Source organism: Panicum virgatum, chromosome 9K (genome assembly GCF_016808335.1).
Source record: "Panicum virgatum strain AP13 chromosome 9K, P.virgatum_v5, whole genome shotgun sequence".
Classification (NCBI taxonomy): Eukaryota; Viridiplantae; Streptophyta; class Magnoliopsida; order Poales; family Poaceae; genus Panicum; species Panicum virgatum.
Window position 1 is genome coordinate 34,591,297 of NC_053144.1, and position 18,061 is coordinate 34,609,357.

Below are 18,061 nucleotides of genomic sequence, written 5' to 3' on the forward strand. Positions count from 1 at the left end.
ATTAAACAGGGGATAAAATGGATACTTAAGGAGCACCAACAGCTTTGAAAAAAAATTCTATAATATAGCTCAAGTAAAAGTTTGCCTAAAACCAAAGTGGCAGGGTTTCAAATGATGAACAACTCTCGTGTTCAAAGTTTTTCAAGTCGCAACACAGAAATGGTAGAAAAATTTGAATTCCGAAGCGTATAGGGCAATTTTCAAACACAGTCAAGTTTCAAATTTTAACTTGTGAACTAAGCTTCAAGCGAACTTCTACCTGAAAAGAAAGTTGTAGAGTTTTGAATTTGCTACAACTTTCATATTCAAAGTTTTTTGCGCTTCAATGCAAATTTTGAAGAAAATCACAATCAAATGGCGTTGACTCTTTTTCTCTCTCTTCCCTCCCTCCCCTGTTTTCTTATCGTCACGGGCAGAGGCCGCTGGCCACCTGGCCGGCGTTGCCTGACAGGCGCGTCGTGTCGAGGGCAAGCTCCCGAGAGTCTTTTACCTGTACTAGTAGGGTGCACGTGCGGCATCGCACGTGTCTAAAGAATAATGTTGTAAAAAATAACCACGCTAAATTTTAGCTGCAACAAACATTTTTGAGAAACTATATATCTGGTGAAAACAAGCGATAGGGTCTTAATTGTGGTGAAAACAGACAAAATATTTGAAACATAAAAAAAGTATATAATTATAAAAATAGGTAAATAGTATGTATAAGATAGTGTATAGTGGTATAAATTTTTTTTTGTATATTTGGTATGGATGCTTGTGGTTGATTGACTTAGTTGGACTAAAAGCAGTACCTGAGCCTAAGAACAAGGGCAAAATTGAGGACTCTACTAAAGAGATATTCTTTGGTGAAAGACTTTGAAACCTCATACTTTCCATAACCCTCATGTAGAGTCATCAATTGTACATTAATGTGCATTGCGAATAAAGCACACTTCCACGGCTTATGATCAATTTTTCTATGCCGTTGCACCGCACGGGCATATTTGCTAGTAATTATAAAAATAGGCAAATGGTATGTATAATATAGTACGAAGCACGTATTACACACATAATTATACAACATGATATAATGTTAACTGTCTTGATGGTTCAAACGCACAACAATAATAAAGTTAGACCGATAGAAAATTTTTATGAACTCATCATCAACTACCTACAAAATCAACCTTTTAATGGTCAATGTATTGTAACGCATCATTTATGCACCTAGATTAATTATTAGCAAAACGTGCATCACTAAGGTTGTGCACAAGAGCTTGGGTTCCTCATCGCGCTAGGGAAGCGGAGACAGAGGCGCTCATCACGCTCTCGCTAGGGTTCCCCACCGATGAGCTGCTCCTCATCAACACGAACCCCGCCGTCCTCGCCGGCACCGCCGCAGCCTCCCACCAGGTCAGCGGCATCCGCTCCAGCCACCTCTCTTCCCCCTACCCCCCCCCCCCCCCCGCTTGATGGCCTCGTCCTCTCCACCCGGCCTCTGTTGCCGCCTTAGTGCCACGTTGGCCATGTCGCCTCAACTCTCTAGATTATGAAGGCTGAAATTGATATAAAGTTTAGTTGTTTAAGTGATAGCTCTGGTTTGAAACAAATTGCATGCGACACCTTTTACTTACTTCTCAACGCCCAATGTTGCATAGTTGAAGAGGTTTAACAGAATTAAGGAGTAGCCTAAACTGAGAATTAGATCTACTCAGCAGGAAGATTGAAAGACTGTATCACCTAATTTCCACAATATCAGCTTTTATAGAGTTTTTAGATTCCCACATTGAGAAGCATGTTATGAAAAACTGTGCAGCTCAAGAACTTTGACAATTCGACTAGTTATTTCGAACTTGAGTAGGATAGAACAAAAAAGAATAAATCAAATTACCAGAACTACAATGATCCCAACTTAACAAACTATGATGATGTTACTAACAAATGAAGCAAATTAAAAAGACACGAAGCTACAGCTGCATTCTTCAGAAATCAGAAATGATATAAACCTAAGACCATGGCTAAGATTAATATACCTACAACTTTAATAAAACATTCAACTATGGGAGACAACAGAAATAGATTTATTATAGCCATTTGACAAATACAAAAAAAGATCTAGAATAAGCAATCAAGTATTCCTTTCCAATACACATAGCTCACATCTGGTAGACAACTGACAAATCTGTACATACTTGTCCGACGTACATCATATCCAAAGAGTAAGTGGCTAGTCAATTACCTGGCTACAATGAGTTGGCGGCTGACTGCTGCCCAGCAGTTGCTCCCTCCCCATCCAATGAAACTGCATCCAGGATGTAATCAATAATTAATAATGAGGAGGTGCCTGTAAATACCTGCAAGTCTGTATAATACCTGCTGTAGTGCTGGTAGTTGTTCTAACCGATCTTGTGAATCCAACTATCTAATTATACTATGTTCTTGGTGGAAAAAAGAATTAGTTCAAGAATTAATTAGAGGGCTCCAACTCATACTAAAAGAATCAATAGATAGAGGGCTCAAACTGATTCTGAAACTAAACACATGTGATCCTCGAAATTAATCATTTGCAGGCTTATAGTACCATAGTGAGATGCAATGTCCTGAACCTTTTCGGGACCTTGACCTGCTCAGCTATGACATTATACACTTCAGAGCTTTGAAGCATTCCAGTCTTTCCTCCAAAAACAAACCATATGTGCAAAACCCAAGAAGTATAATCCAAGCTGCAAAGTACTCACTATATGAAACCCAGGAAATTAGGAGGTAATAAGCAGTATTAGGGCAATTTTCTACTTTAAGTCTAGGATCACTACAAGTGTTTTGGGTGCGACCTACCCACACGTCTGAAAATAGATGTAAAATACCACACAAGAAATTGTTTCTGGGAAATTATTTCTCATAACTGAAATATATATCTCTGCATTACAAAATATGTATTATCAAACTGAATAGTGGAGTCCAATAGCTTGCTTGAGCTACATGGTAGACGCACGTGCGACACACACGTAATTAAAAAAATGTAATTAGCTTTTAATTCGAAAAAGCATTAAACTATATATTAATTAAATTAATATTCAAATTAAATCCTAAAGTGTGCACCATGATAGATGTCTGCTATCTTGTAACTTAGGTCGATATGGACCTATTGCAACAAGAATAGAACTAAACCATAATGTAGCAGCTGCAAAGCAACACCAGAAGAAAAGTGAGAATAAGTATCATCCTGAATTGGTATTTCGCAGTGAACAAATAAACACTTTTTTAAAAAAAAAATCTTGTCAGGATCCTACGTATTATCACAAAACTGTTAATTTTATAAAAAAAATGCAGAACTATTGTGGCATAAAGAAGCAAGAATAAGAAAAGAAACCTAATAGAATATTCTGGAGTATGATGATGTTCCAAGCAACATCTCAAACTCTTTGGTGAGCTGGTGGCCATATCTAACTAAATTGATTATTCTACGCAAATCATGTAGGCCCACTCTGAACTTGACTACCAATAATAGAATATGTGTGCAGCCATGATCTTAATGAACTACTTGCTATTCTCTGAACAATAGAGCATCAGATCATTTCCGAAATGAACAAATTAGTCACATTATTTTGAAGCTTCAAATATAATGTCAATAAATGGTGATTTTGTTGACTACCCACCATGCATGAACTAATTAAAGATGTACCTGATAAGAGGTGACACTAATTCGCCCGCACAAGGGTATTTGAAGAGCAGCCTTTTATCGCCATTGAGGTGCCTTTGATCCTGTTGAGGTTGTCTCAGCATTCTCTGACACACGGCTTAAACCACATCAACCAATATTTACATATGCTAACATCCGTCTTGCAAAATTTTGTGTTAAACTGTAATACAAAGGGAAGGAGAATTAGTATAATGGCAGATTGCAGAACCTCAGCATGCAAACCAGTGATCTTTCATCCTAACCTGAATGGATAGCATGCAATGCTCCTTTAACCTGACATGCTATAAATATTTTAGCATAGGTGGAACAAATACACCAATCATGTTTACACACAACCTAGGACACAGTTCTGCAGTTGGAAAATTTCAAGACCATAGAAAAGGGGGAATGTGGCAAACAGGCAAAGTGCCTATACACTATATCACACTGCAGGAACACATTTTACTATTTCCTGTTATGTTGGCTTTTCATTTGTGCCAGTGACAAACACAATCTGATTATTGAAGAAGCTTACATCTATTCTTGAACAAAAACCAAAAGAAATAAGTAAAAATTCAAAAATGAAAAGAAGGGTTCCAAAAGTTGGAGACAGAAAAGAGGCGATGGAATTCAACCTAATCAATGACACTGCTTATTTTGCATGCCAAAGGGATAATGATACCACATAAGCATACATGTATTGCTAAAAATAAAATTGAAGGCTTATAGGTTCAAGAACAGAAGTACATCTCACCCTGCTTATATCAGTGCTACCTGGTCGAGATTGTCTGCATGTTAAAAATGCACTGTATCTCAAACAACATACTCAGCTTCTGGGAACTCCAAGTAGAAGGCAAACATATGCACATGCGTCACCAAAATAAATGAGTGGCAACATGGAACTATGATATATATAATGAACCATTAATTAAAATGGACATGAGAGAATGATATGGGACTTGACATGAGGAAATCATCAAATATAAACTAATACGCAAAGAATATAGAATTTGAGAAATGATATTGAAACAACATTTCTCGCATACACTCATACCTAGCCATGATATTGTCCAAAGGAGCACTCCTCCCAGAAAAGATATCTAGCATCTGTTCTAACATTCTTTTAAGCATTTCAAAATAGGGTGAATTAGGGCCACTTATAACACCACATTACTGATGAAAAGAAGGCAACCAACAAGCAAACAACTATTCCCTTGTGCATGAGAAAGCTTCAATCTCTATCGATTTGGCATCTTAGAAAATTTAAAAAGTCAGTGATCCATCCATTTCTACAAGTATAGTATTTCAAAATAAAGTTACAGAAATTGGTCAGCATCTGAACATATCTTTGATATAATCTGTTAGCTTGAAATATTATTGTTTGTAACTGATGAATACATGTGCATCATAACATATTTATCATCATAAATTCTTATCTATAATATAGATGGACAATTGATTAAAGTATAAACCTATTTCTTTTTACCTAAATGGCAGAATGGCCAAGAACCATAATATCCAATTAATCCCACAATAAGGTTGTCAATTAATTCGGCCAAAGAAAATAATAAATTGATTAAACACAAGATTGATCAAAGTTCAGTCCCATACGGTCTGGTAAGCCAGGATGCAGTTGATCCAAGAACTGTAGGATAAAAACCTGCATAAAGTCCTCTCAGACCCTGCAAGAAGCCAGTTAAATCATAAATAACTTATAGTGATAATTCAAAAGCTATGCACAAACTAATATCTTAGGACCACAGATCTTACAACAAAACATTAACAGACCCTACAAGAAGCAAGTTAATTAAGGATATAGCCACCTTAATTAACAGACCACAAAAGGGCAAAAGAGTTATGTAAGCATGTCACTAGTAGGGATGTGATCATCAGAGATGTTGACTTTTCGTCACTGAAGAGTTATGTAAGCTGAAACTAATTTATTAATTTATCAAAAAGATATTGAGTAAAGAAAAGTTTCTGTATCCAGCGCATTTAAAACTGATTCCCCAAAAACCAGTGCATAGAGATTTTTATCGGTGCCAAGTTCCTGCAATACCACAAACATTGTGTAATTGTTTCTTTCAAGATAGCAGTAGATATGAGCAATGTGAATCATCTGTTTCAATATAGAAGTAGATACGAGCAATGTGTAATCATTTGTTTCAATATAGAAGTAAAGCATGCAAGCATTCTTTTTTAGTATAGATTAAGAAGCAGTGGCAAAAGCCTGGGAACTTTTCTTCCATACATTTAACTATTATGCATCCGTAGAAGATAGTACCTAAACCAAGCATGCTGTCATTGCAAACGCGTATCTGCAAAATCGGTATCAGGATTTATCACCTACGTAGCAGAGTTCGTTGGTGGAGAATAAACAAAGTGAGGAGAAGGGCGAGAGCCGGATGACCTTACCTCTCCCTACCTTCTAGTTGCCACCGGATCTGGAAGATAGAAGGGGAAGATCCGAAACCTAGGCAGCACCACATGGTTCATCGCTCGGAGTCCTGGTGTTTGCGACAGCGGAGATGTGGCCATGGGCAGGGATGACGCGGGGGGGACGTCGGAGGGGCGGCAGCAGCGGCGAGCGAGACAGGGAAGCGAGGGCGGATCATGGGGACGCGGCGAAGTGGCAGCGATGAGGCGCACGAGGGGAACGTGGAGCGGCGCGGCGGCTGTGACACCCTAGGTGTCTGCACAGTAGAATTGCATTTATTTTATGCATCATGTGCTTAAATTGGTTGATCAAGGGTCTTATTTTAAAAATATAAGGTTAATTGTGTAAATATGATTTGATGCAAGGTCCTTTCTATAATTAATTTGAATAGGATGGGTGAATATTGCTTTTGTGGAGGGTTTATTTGTAAATTTCAGTGTAATCATTACATGGTAGGAAGTTTTACTTTTCAGTCTGAAATTAAGATGAATTTGCTTTGGAAAAGACAAAACTCCATTAAATTCAAAACCCTTTCTATGTTTTTAAAATAACTCTTTAACCTTTGGTCAAATCAATTTTTGCACAATACCAAAGTTATAGATCTTGAAAAGTTGAACAACTTTCATGTTGGGCACTTTTTCATTTGAACCCTAGTTTAGGAGTTATTTTTGTTTTATAGTAGGACACCTATACTTTTCTGAATTCGCAAATAGGTCCAGCAGTCGTCTTCCTCCTCTCTCCCTCTCTACTTCCTCTGCCGCCAGCACAGAGCGGCGCCGCCCGCCACCGAGGAGGGCCGTAGGCCACCTCCTGCTGCTCCACCGCCCCACGCAGCACCCCCGCAACCTCCTGGCCCCACTCCACCCTGTGCTGGATCCCTCCTCCCCTCGCCACGCTGTCCAGGTCGAGCTCCGCGGCCGCCACCTCGCCGCCGCCGTGGCAAGCTCGGGGAAGAGCCCCGGCTCCCCATCTCTCATGCACTTCAGCACCTGGGGACACCCCGCAACCCAATCCCCTCACTCACTCGCCATTTCCCCGCCCCAAAACCCCCAGAACACCGCCACCGCCCACTCGCACGCCGGCGAGCTCGAGCTCACCGTCGCCCCGCTCCTCCTCGGCCGCTCCGCCCGCGCAGACCCCGCCATCAGCTCTACCTCGCTCTCGCACAGCTCACCAGCCTCTCCTCGTGACCTATCCTCCACCAGAACCCCCTCGCCGTCGAGCTCCTCCGAACCGCCGTGCCGCCGCACGTCGACGAACCTCCTCCGGCCGCCTCCTCCTCGACCCAACCCCACTAGCAGGTAGCGCTTGGCGCCCTGAAGCTCCCCAGTCCCTCCACCCTCGTCGCCGACGACCAGAGCCGCCGGAATCGGCCGGTCAAACCCCGCCTGATCTCTGACTCCGGCCAAGGGTCATTTTGCAATTATCTTTTTCTTTCTAGGGACCTATCTGCAAGATTTCAGTTCCTTCTCTTTTGTTTCTAGGCTGAACTTTGAAAATGCCTAAAAATTCGTAGAAAAATCAAAAAAATACCAATCCAAATGTTTTGGAATCCTTGTTACAAGACCTACAAGTTTTGTTACATACACATCTTCAGTTTTGGTCTGCATGTTAATCCAAGAAAAAGAATAGAATAAATAGGCTTTAATTGTTCTAGGAGTTGTAATCAGTAACTTCAAGTGGTTTTTGGCTAGAATGTGTCTTGCAGTGTTACTAGAACTTGGTAAAAATTTCAACCCTTTTTGACACAATTAACTAGGTCAAAGTTTCAAGATTCCTAGATTTACTAGTTTTGCTAATGTATTTATGCTGGTAGAAATATCAAAGTTATGAGTGTGAACCTTTTTCCGTGCATGCACGTCACTAAAGTCTTGCTTTTGTGCAAGATTGAGAAATTTTAGATTTGTTTAGCTATTTATTTGATTTAATACTTGTCAAGTAGTCTTTAATTGTGATAAATAGTTTTTTGCTTAGAAAACTCTGAGAATATTTGTGGAACTCTATTTTGGTCATTTGTTATTGTTTGTAAAATTTAGGATCCAGAAATGTTATATAACTTTCTGTACTAATTAGTTTTTCATATGTGGTTTAATTTTTTCAAAATTATTACTTCTGTTTTATGCCTAGATAAATTCTGGAAAATTTATGGTACGTTCATAAGAATAGGAAGCCTGTTCTGAGAAATTTTGAGCTTCATAAGTATTATAGTTTGTTCTGTAGAATTTAATCTTGTTCTAGGTATTGTCAGAGTAAATGTTTTATTCTGAATAATTGGCTGCCTGAAATGGTATGCAATTTACAGGATAGATTTCTCTCTGTACTTCCTGTTTGAAGTAATTTTTCTATGTTTAAGTGTTATTTGTGTGCTGAGTTACTTAATTCTTAGCAAACCATGAATTACATGCTATGTGAATTAACTAAAACTTACTTTGGGAAGATAATCAAGTTGTCTTGTGAGGTTAATTATGTTATTTTGTGTAGTAAGACATGTTAAATAACTACTCTATAAACGATTGCACATATACTAAGTTATGTTTGCTAGTTGTTAGACTGCAACTTTATCGTGAAGTGTGTGTAATTGTAATACTGTTTCTTGCATCATATATAGATACGACTGTTTTAGCGGACGGGACGTACGAGCTGATCCCGGAGTCCGAAGGAGGTGATCAAGAAGCCCAGCTGAACGCCACTACACTGACTGAAGACCCGGACCAAAGTCCGGAAGAGCCCAAGGCTGATCTAGCTAGTGACTACCGCGAAGGCAAGCCCCGGACATAAACCCAATATTTTAAATTATGCACTTTATATACTACTTACTTGTGCATTTACAGTTCTTAGAGTTTGAATTGAAACCCTAGCTGCATGATCCTAGGAACCTATGTACTGAACACTAGACTTGATTTCGAGTAACTGCTATGCTTATAGGACCGGAAAAAGTCGAGTGATTGCCTGTCACTCGCGAGCTTAATAGGAGTTGCTTGTTTACTTTCTGCAATCACAATAAGGACGTCAGACGGGGTCATGTTCAATATCATGACCTTGGGTGAGACCCGTCTGCGTTGATGAATTCTGCTAAGGTCGCAGTGTGTGGTAGCGGTGGTTAAGTGTTTGAACGTACTAGCCACATGCCGTAAATATGGTACGCAGTAAGCCTAGTAGCTGATCGGACCGGTGAGTGGATATACCTTTCACTCTCTCTTAGAGATAGGTTTTTATGTTTATGTTACGCAACACCATGGGTGCAGGGAGGAAGTTGGTGCCCTGTAGTCGGGGAGAGTGACCCTATCCACAAGCCGGAATGAAAGGTCAACGGTTGTTTGGCAATGACCCGTCGGTGTTCCAAATGTGTGTATTAGGTTTATCTTGCAAGGTTGGAAATCCGATTCGAATCGTCCGTCTCTCGCGGATATTGAGACTACTTGATCCCTTTGCCACACAGAGTAATAAGAGCAATGTTATTATGATCAATCTTGATGTTTGATTAAAGTTTTACCATGGTTGATTAGAATTAGTTGCTTACATAGAATGATTAATCAACTAGAATGTTGAAAGCTAAAATGTGAAATTAAGGACCTACTCTTTATTGCTTTTTAGCAAAAAGAAAACCAGAGCCTTACAGAACCCTGCATAGTCTAGCTAAGTGGATTAAGTATATCCGTTGACGGTTAAGTCTTGCTGAGTATTAGTATACTCAGCCTTGTTGTTAAATCCTATTTCAGGTATGAGTTTTGAGGACCAGATCGCTAGTCTGACTTGGCCTTGCTCTTTACCCTCTGGCTGGTCCGTAGAGTGGGATCCGTCTCCGGCCGGCAATGACCCCGACGAGTGATACCTTGCTTGGGCTAGCTTGGTATACTTTTGCGACATGTTGTAGCCGTCGTATTTTCTTTCTGCTGCTTAAACTCTGAACTTTAAACTTATGTCTTGTATAACATTTTACTGAATTTGGACCTGTAATAATACTTTGAACTTGTTGTAAGATATATGGTTGTAATATCTCTGGACTCGCCTTCGTGCGGGGTATGCTTGTTCGATCCGAGATCCAGTGGTTGTATCGGGACGTTACCCGACAGACCAAGAATTGTTCCGTTTGAAGTGCGTTTGAATCGGTGTTTCCTTTATGGTGATGGCCAGCGCACTTGAGCTGGGATAATTCAGGTGGTTCTGCCACAGCGGCGAGCGCAAGAGGGAGGTGAGAGCGCAAGCGCAAGCGCAGGTGCAGGGGTTAGGATGCGGCGATGGCAGCGGAGATGGGGGCTGATCCGGATTCGTCCATCGTGACCGAGGCGAGGCTAGGGTTCTGGCAGAAGAGGCCGCGGCGCAGAGGGACGACGAGACTGGTGGTTCGGCGCTCCCACTTGGCCCCTTCTAGCTGCCGTCCTCGTCGGCGAACACCTTATCCAGAGACGGCTTAGCAGCAATAAAGTGCATGTACCTCATTGACCAGTGGCAACAACGCCATCAGGTACCCAGCTTAAATGCCAAAATGCAGGGGAGCAGTAGCTATATATTCTTCCGAAAAGGAAGGTGCTAATAACCATTTGAAATGTTAAAGATGACCATGCGGATGTCGTCTCAAATACATATATTTAGATGTCAAAAAGTTATGCAATCAAGTGGGCAGAAAATGCACATAATTTGTAAACAGAAAATTATGAAGATACCAAAAAGTTGCTCACATAACTCTACACCAAACTTTAACCCTTTTGAAAACAGGAATACCAAGAACATGTGGGGTCACCCTTCAATTCTTTATATTCTTCGAGGAAGCTAGAGAGAACATACATACATACAAGCATTCTTCAAGTTACAGAATTAAGCCCCGAAACTATACAACGAGAATTGACCTTTCAAAAATAAGAAAAATGAAATGTAGAAGCATCTAAAAGAGGAAAGAAAAACACACTCACATCACACATCACCAGTAGTAGAGATTAGGCTCAGGATGAAGACCAAAGAAGAGCATAAGCTTGAGTTTCAATGGTTAGTTTCGAGAAAAGTCGAGAACATTTGGGTAATAACTAAACATGTCAAGAGAATCAACGCTGGGAAAAAAAAGTAGTAAATATGAATGGTGCTACTACTGGTTCCGCTGCCGACGCTGACGGATCGTGCCATGAACTCTATTCTACTGGCAACCAGCAGCAGTGTTTTTTTCTCACACCAAATCAGCACCGGCCACCAGCCAGTCAACGATATTTTTTTCCCATAGCAAATCAGCATCAGCCACATCCAGCCGAAGTGAGCAGGCTTGTGGATATAGAGGCCCGATCCATCCTTTATCTAAAAATGGATAATCCATTTGCCCATGAAACAGATTTAAGATCGCAGTGGGTGCATTTGCAAATGTGCTTACCTCCATCTAATCTCGAAATCTAAGAATTTCTAGGTCTTCTCTAAGTCAAACTACAGTTTGAATAAATAAATCTTACAGAAACGAATTGATAATATTTTCTATATCAAACAAGCACCAATAGATCTATTTCGTTGGTGCAGTACTCATAGTTGTTAATGCTCCTCAATAGGATTTAAACAAACTTAGTTGGACTTGGGATAAACTTAAAACATCTTTTCTCGCAAAAAAAAACTTAAAACATCTTTCATATGGCAATCCCGTTATTTTATTTTAGTTTTTGTTTTTGAAATAAATTATTTTTTTCTAGTGACGCATTAGGGTGCAAATTGGTATCTCCTAGGTGCACCTCCAATCCTTTTTAATTCAAAATTTTGTACTATTTTTTTAAAGTGATATTCTATTTTAGAAAAATAGTATAAAATTTTGAAGTGAAGAAGGTTGGAGGTGCACGGTCACCACTTTACACCCTTTACACCTTTAAGTGCTACAGCATAACACAAGGATAAATAACGTACATCAGGTACATAGTATATACAAACAGAGTTTCGAAATGAGGATATGCATACCTTCTCATTTTTCCTTGATTCTAACTAACTCAAAGATGTTATTTTCCATAGATGTCTGTGCCAATAGAAAATCAATGGACCTATTAAAAGATACCTCCAAAATGCAGGGGCGGGCCTGGTATTGATTCAAGGGTATTCAACTGAATACCCAAAAAAATTTGCAACAAAATTTATATACATAGTATATATAATATGTATATGTATTAAAATAGAAAATAAGGGTATCTCTAAAAGAATTCTTAAATTCGAGTCTCCAACTCTCTATATCCTTTAAGTAGAGGATCATCCAAAATATTATTTCTCTTTGTATTCTTGTGTCGCCATGGTACTTCCCTTGTACCGGATATTTTATTGTTTGAACCTTGACATATTAGGTAAATATGACCCATAAATTTGAAGGTTGAGGGTCTAAGATCCGGTTCTAAAATAGCAAGTATTTGGATAGGGTGTGGAGAGAGATGATTTAGGGTGTCTCTTGGAGATGATCTAACGTCACAATACAGGCTTCCCGATCTCATATTGCCTCTTGTGCTCAAATGGCTCACTTCACCTCTTCTAGGCCCAATAGCAACCCCCAACCGGCACCAATCCATCCCAATTCCACTTCCCCTTTCCCTTGTGGCCGCATCCTTTCCACTTCTGACCGATGAGACCTAAGCAACATGCGTCGCTGGGGACAACGTAGCGTAGCGAGCAGCGGCGGTCAAAAACATTTCATCCTTAAAAAATGTTGAATACCCAAACCCCAAATCTTGGGCCCGCCCCTGCCAAAATGGTAGTATGCGCTGCATTTATGAACCCCTTGATGGCAAAGAATGATTTCAAGAGGCAATGGAAATACAAATATACCTGTTCAGCAGTACTGCTACTGCAGCGTTGTGGCAGCACGTATGGTCTTTGTTTTGTAACCGCGGGTGTTTAGGCTTACAGCCAAATGGCTTAGCAGCTGCAGCCGGTCAAAATTGCTGAAACAAACTACTTGATTATAGAGCATAACAGTACTTAGATATCTCAGTAGACGTAAACTGCACACATGAATCACAAGGATGCTAATTCATATGCAGCATCAATTATACAAGCGGTGCAATTTGTTTTAAGCAAAGATGAGCAATCAATCATTCTTGGGTCGAATAATGGGTACACGTACCGTAAATGTCAGAGTTGGGATGGTGGCTGCCGCACTCCCTCGCTGGATGGTTGTCCTGCTCGCGCCGCCCACGGCTCTGCTCTGCTGGATCGGACAAGACCGCGAGCAACGAACAGAGGATGAAGCGGGAAGAGAAGGACAACGGGATGAAGAGAAAAACGCCCAAAACTCGACCAAATCAAAAGGAATCGCTCCCAAACATTGCACAGGTGATCTCCATGGAGTTGGTAAGCTATCCCAAAAGTCATGTCTCAATTCAAATTCAAACTGCGGGAATTTCAGATCACGTGCAAGAAAGGGCCAACTGCGGGGATCTGCCACGGCAGTACTTGGGGTCGCGCGATGTGGTCGTGGCCTCGAGCCCCTCGACGGAGGTGGCGTCGCCGGGGCGCGGAAAGGGCCACGGTCTAGCATCGCTCGCCGGCGAACCCGCGCGGCCTCGCCCAGCAGCGACGGCGGCCTTGGCCGCCAGGCTTCGCGCCCCACCCACCGCGGCCTCGCCCAGCGGCGACAGTGGGTCGGCGGCACGCCGTGCAGGAGCCGTAGCGTCGGAGAGAAGGACGATGGGGAAAAAAAGCGAAAAGAGATGTGGCTGGTTTTCGAACCGTGGCTGTAGTTGTGGGGTGCTAAAGGTGGGGTGGAGACGCGCGTTGAGGCGTGAGGAGGCGCCGCGGGGATGATCCAAAGAACGTGGGCTGTCCGATTGCGTTGAAGCCTCACAGGATAGCTGGTAGCCGTCGATTTTAATGTTGTAGCCTTTGCTATGTACGATTTGGTTGGTAAACGAAGTCCAGCTGTCTCAGCAGGGTGCAAAACGATGGGTGGACTTAGCTAGATAATTCCGTGCTTTAGTAGAGGGAGTGTAAGTTGGCCCGTGCTAACGCTACGAGTTAAAAAAATAAATATATTTATGTGCAGCATCATAGAACGTCTTACGATTCCAAGACCTCGAATGCTTCTCACGCAAATCATAAGTCAGTACCATGGTGTACATTGCACTCACTGGGAATGTATATTTCAGGTTCCAAAGGGCTGACCACTAACACCACCGCGATGGGCTGCAAGGCTGGCCATGGCGGCGGCCTGAGCGGCCGCGCCTCTGAACTGCGCACTCCGGCCACGGCAGCGACTCCACCCGCTGGGGAAGGAGCACCAGCGGACACTCCCTACACCGCCATCAAAAGCTGCTGAGACAATCCAACCCTAGGAAGAACTTTTCCCATGGACGGATAAGGAAGAAGAAGAGGTGGGAGTGGCAGAGGGGAGCCGGGCCCACCAAATCCGGCCATCTCCGTCGATCTAGAGCCGGGCGCCGTAGCTGGGGAGCCGGGCCCACCAAATCCGACCATCTCCGTCGATCTAGAGCCGGGCGCCGTAGCTGGGGATCTTGGCAATGGGGGCAAGGGTGGCCGCGGCGGCCGGAGCAGGCGAAGGGCATTGCAGCTCGCTGGTGCCGGCGAGCGGCGCTAGCCGGAGCATGCAGTGGCAGCCGCCCCGCCCCGCTGCGGCGAGGAGGCGGTGGAGGGAGCGCGGAGGCCGCGAGGAGCGCAGGGGGACACCGGAGGAGGAGCATAGGGGGCTTGGCCGGCCTCGAGCTCGGCCAACCTCGGCCTCGCCGAATCTGCTCGCCTGTGAACTCGGCCGGCCTTGAGCTCGCCGACCTCGGGCGGATCTGAGGCGGCAGAGGCCCACCGGCTAGGCGGTGGCGGAGGCCCCCCCCCCCCTTCTCCCTCTCCCCTTCCTGCTCGCCTCCTCCGTCTGCCGTGACCTCGGCGGACACGAAGGCCGGAAGTCGCTCGGTCCGTGGAGCACGGCGTCCGGCGGAGGGGGAAGCGGCACGCGTCAGGGCGGAGGGCGCCGCCGGCGCGGATGCGGCGGACCCGGAGGCGCCGGCTGCGGGCGAGGCGGAGGCGGGCGCAGGAATTGGAAGGCGGCGCTCAGGATCCCGCCGGGAGGAAGAAGAAGTGACACTTTTGGTAGGATTCGAACGCGGGGCGCGGGCGGCAGAGGGGCGAGCGACGCGCGGGCTCAAGACGTCTCCGTCCGCTTCAACGCGTTGAAGCCAACGATCTAGGGCCATTGGATTGGAGTTACAAGTGTTTGGAGCCGTTGATTTTTACAGAGTCGAGTTCCTGGGTACAATTTAGTTGGTGAACTGGGTTGTGTGCATGTCAGGGGGGCGCGACAACGGGTGGTCCTAGCCAAATTTGATCATTCCCTTTAGGGGTGGATTATAAGGAAAGGCAAGAGGGCTTGCTTCTGACTCAATTTATTTGGAAAAAGACGATCTTATAGTTAATGATATACTGTAGAATATGTATCTTGTCTATTTTATAAAACTCAATAGAAATTTCAATTTTTCACCTCACACTATTTTTTCGCATGCTTCCGCAGACCATCAACCTACAAATTGAGGCAAGTCAACAAATAACCCCTTTGAGAGCTGTGATCAGTTGGTAAACTAATATGGGAATATTCCAGGTGCGATGCTTCTTACGAAAATAAGCTTTCCACAGAGAGATTTCTTATCCTTTTTTGTAAAAAAAATCAGATAGAGTTCTAAGCAAGAATAGTTACCCGAAGGCTTTGATGGCTCCTGCTTAGGATTTTCTAAGGGGAGTAGCCATCAGCTGCTATCATCAAAGCAATGATTCCCCCCATCAGAATTACCAAGAACAGTATAAGAGAAATCTTTTCCTGCAAAAATTCTTCAAGCTGCAAGCAATGCTAAGCAGCATATTCAGAACAGAACAAACTTCTGTTTAGCAATAGCGTTCTTGTCCATGTTCTTTACCTGATGAGCTACTCCACCAGTCTCCTAATAACTTCGGCTGAGGGGTGCTTGCGCAGGCCATTCACATGCCAGCCAATGTCTGTCTCCTGCACGAACACGAACAGCAAAGTCAGTTCCACGAAAATAACAATCTGATTGCAAGCACAATTAGCAAAGTAGGTCGTAATAGGTGGTTTATATTGTCTGAATTTAATTGGCAGCTGCATCTAGGTTAGTGTCATGAATATACAGGGATACAGTTTTGAAGCAGAACAATGTAACAATGTAAATGGAACTGTGAACCACTACTCCCTCCATTTTTTTAACCTGACAAGTCCCAGAAAATTCAGTAAAAGGAAATTTCTATGAATAGAACTCCAATTAACATGAAGATAACACAATGCAGCAAAAATCAGCAAATGATTATTGACCAGCAAACTCACTGCGATGTGACCAGCATTGTGGCCAGCCACTACAGATCCTCTTTGGGCCTCTGCTCAACACAGGACCTACAACTCAAAACACCTGCAAGAATGGAACACAAAAAAAAAATTCGATAGTTGAGTTAGGAAGACTCGAGAATTAAGTGCCACCCAAGACAAAAAGAAAAGAAAAACAACAATGCAAGCAAATAAACTTGAAATAAAAGGCAAGTTTCTTTCCCACTTTCTGCCGATCCTCTTGGGTAGATCTTGTGCCTCGTCTGTTAACACATGCAAGTCTCAATTATACATTATGAAAATAAAATCATCTAAATATTCAATATAGATGCACACAAGACTTGGGGTTTATCCGCAGTCGGTTCCGCCCACCTGCGGGCACCACCAAATCGCAAATTTCTCAGCATGGTCACCTACCCCCAACCAAATTAAAAATCCGAAGGAAAGCGAAGAGACGCCGGAAATGTGGATCATATCAATTGAATGAAAAAGAAGTGCATCAATCAAATGGAAAAGCATCATATGCACAGGGAGGGTTTCAAACCTTACATCTCTTTGGTGCCCTTGGCTCGCATCTTTCGGGGCTCGACGTCCGTCTACCTCCCGTATCATCACTGGCATGCACCCCACCCGGCTTCGTGCCTCGTCCACTGCGGCCTCACCTCACCCAGTGGCAGTATAAAGTAGCATTAACTTCTCATTGGAACAAAGTAGCATGGTATAGTGCGACAATTCAGAAATTTCAAACTGAGACAAGCAATGTTATTTTTCTCATGGCTTATTTTTCAGACCTGGAGCTCGAGCTCGATGGCGATGTGATCCCCGGCTCCCTTTCCGGCTCAGGGGGCTCCATGGGGGCGGGGGTCTCTGGCGCGCTAGGGTTTGAGGGCGGAGGGCTCGGCGCTGGGTAGGGAGGAAGGCTTTGGGGAGCACGACGCTAGCTGAGAGAGGAGTGTCCCGACCAGATCCGGCAAGGAGGAGGCTGGATCCAGCGAAGGTGCGGCCGGATCTGGCCCCAGGCGACGACCGGCGACCGGCAGCGGCAAAAAACAGAGACCGACAAGTTTGGAGGCTGAGGAAAGAGAAAGGAGGCGGAGGGCGCACCGCACACCGGAGCCCCTTCCCCCGCAGTCCACGCCAGAGTGCCACGCCACACGCGCAGGCCGCAGTGCCCGCTGGCCGCGGAGCCCCTAGAGTCGGCCCTGATGGCGGTGGGGCCGCGCCGCACGGTGCACTCGCCGGCCACTGTGGGCTCGCGGCACTCCGGAGCCCCTCCCCTTACCCCTGACAGCGGTGTTCCGCGCCGCACATCAGCCGTCCCTCACGCCGGCCACGAAGGCCCTTCCCTTGCTTGAGTGGAGGACACATCGGCCGTCCCTCACGCCGGCCACGAAGGCCCTTCCCTTGCTTGAGTGGAGGACAGAATCAGAACTCCTCTTCTGTTCTGTACTCAACGACCACCATATATGTCCTATATTTCCTTGTTTGAGTGGAGTGAACCTTTTTTGCTAGTATTTTGACTGTTATTGCTTTTAAAGTAGTACACTTTTAGACAATTTGGTTCAATCTAGACTAGTTGAAAGGTGGCATAGACGTCCTTAAATCAAGAAAGTTAAATATGCATAAGATGGCTATTCAAACAACTTCTAGACTTAAGCATTCAAATGTAGTACGTAAATAATAA

The 18,061-nt window shown here is 43.7% G+C and overlaps 1 protein-coding gene and 1 long non-coding RNA gene across 37 annotated transcripts; both read right to left on the minus strand.

The window, feature by feature from the left end:
• Window positions 1-1,433: 1,433 nt before the first annotated feature.
• Window positions 1,434-6,195, minus strand: LOC120651283. 13 transcript variants are annotated; one of them, XR_005666064.1, is made up of 4 exons: window positions 6,074-6,195; window positions 5,943-5,976; window positions 2,219-5,708; window positions 1,434-1,535 (listed from the first exon to the last, which is right to left on the minus strand). It is a non-coding gene; the product is annotated as an uncharacterized LOC120651283 (long non-coding RNA). The 13 variants fall into 13 exon arrangements; XR_005666070.1 differs by having other exon boundaries at window positions 2,219-4,560; window positions 4,713-4,778; window positions 5,270-6,181; XR_005666069.1 differs by having other exon boundaries at window positions 2,219-3,839; window positions 3,922-3,952; window positions 4,413-6,180.
• A 4,619-nt stretch (window positions 6,196-10,814) lies between these two features.
• Window positions 10,815-17,737, minus strand: LOC120651284 (translation initiation factor IF-2-like). 24 transcript variants are annotated; one of them, XR_005666081.1, is made up of 7 exons: window positions 16,927-17,737; window positions 16,381-16,462; window positions 15,742-16,044; window positions 13,494-15,567; window positions 13,165-13,245; window positions 12,867-12,982; window positions 10,815-12,781 (listed from the first exon to the last, which is right to left on the minus strand). XR_005666081.1 is itself a non-coding variant. In XM_039928742.1 (4 exons), the coding sequence occupies exon 4, from the start codon at window positions 15,242-15,244 to the stop codon at window positions 14,342-14,344; it is 903 nt and encodes a 300-aa protein (XP_039784676.1). In that variant the 5' UTR covers window positions 15,245-15,567; window positions 15,742-16,044; window positions 16,381-16,462; window positions 16,927-17,737; the 3' UTR covers window positions 10,815-14,341. The 24 variants fall into 24 exon arrangements, 1 of the variants encoding a protein (XP_039784676.1); XR_005666088.1 differs by having other exon boundaries at window positions 12,867-15,567; window positions 15,742-15,794; window positions 15,959-16,044; XR_005666089.1 differs by having other exon boundaries at window positions 12,867-15,567; window positions 15,742-15,797; window positions 15,959-16,044.
• Window positions 17,738-18,061: the final 324 nt, after the last annotated feature.

Bases quoted from the DNA above. Each gene is read 5' to 3' on its own strand.
- LOC120651284 (XM_039928742.1), bottom strand. From the start codon at position 15,244: ATGGCCCTAGATCGTTGGCTTCAACGCGTTGAAGCGGACGGAGACGTC.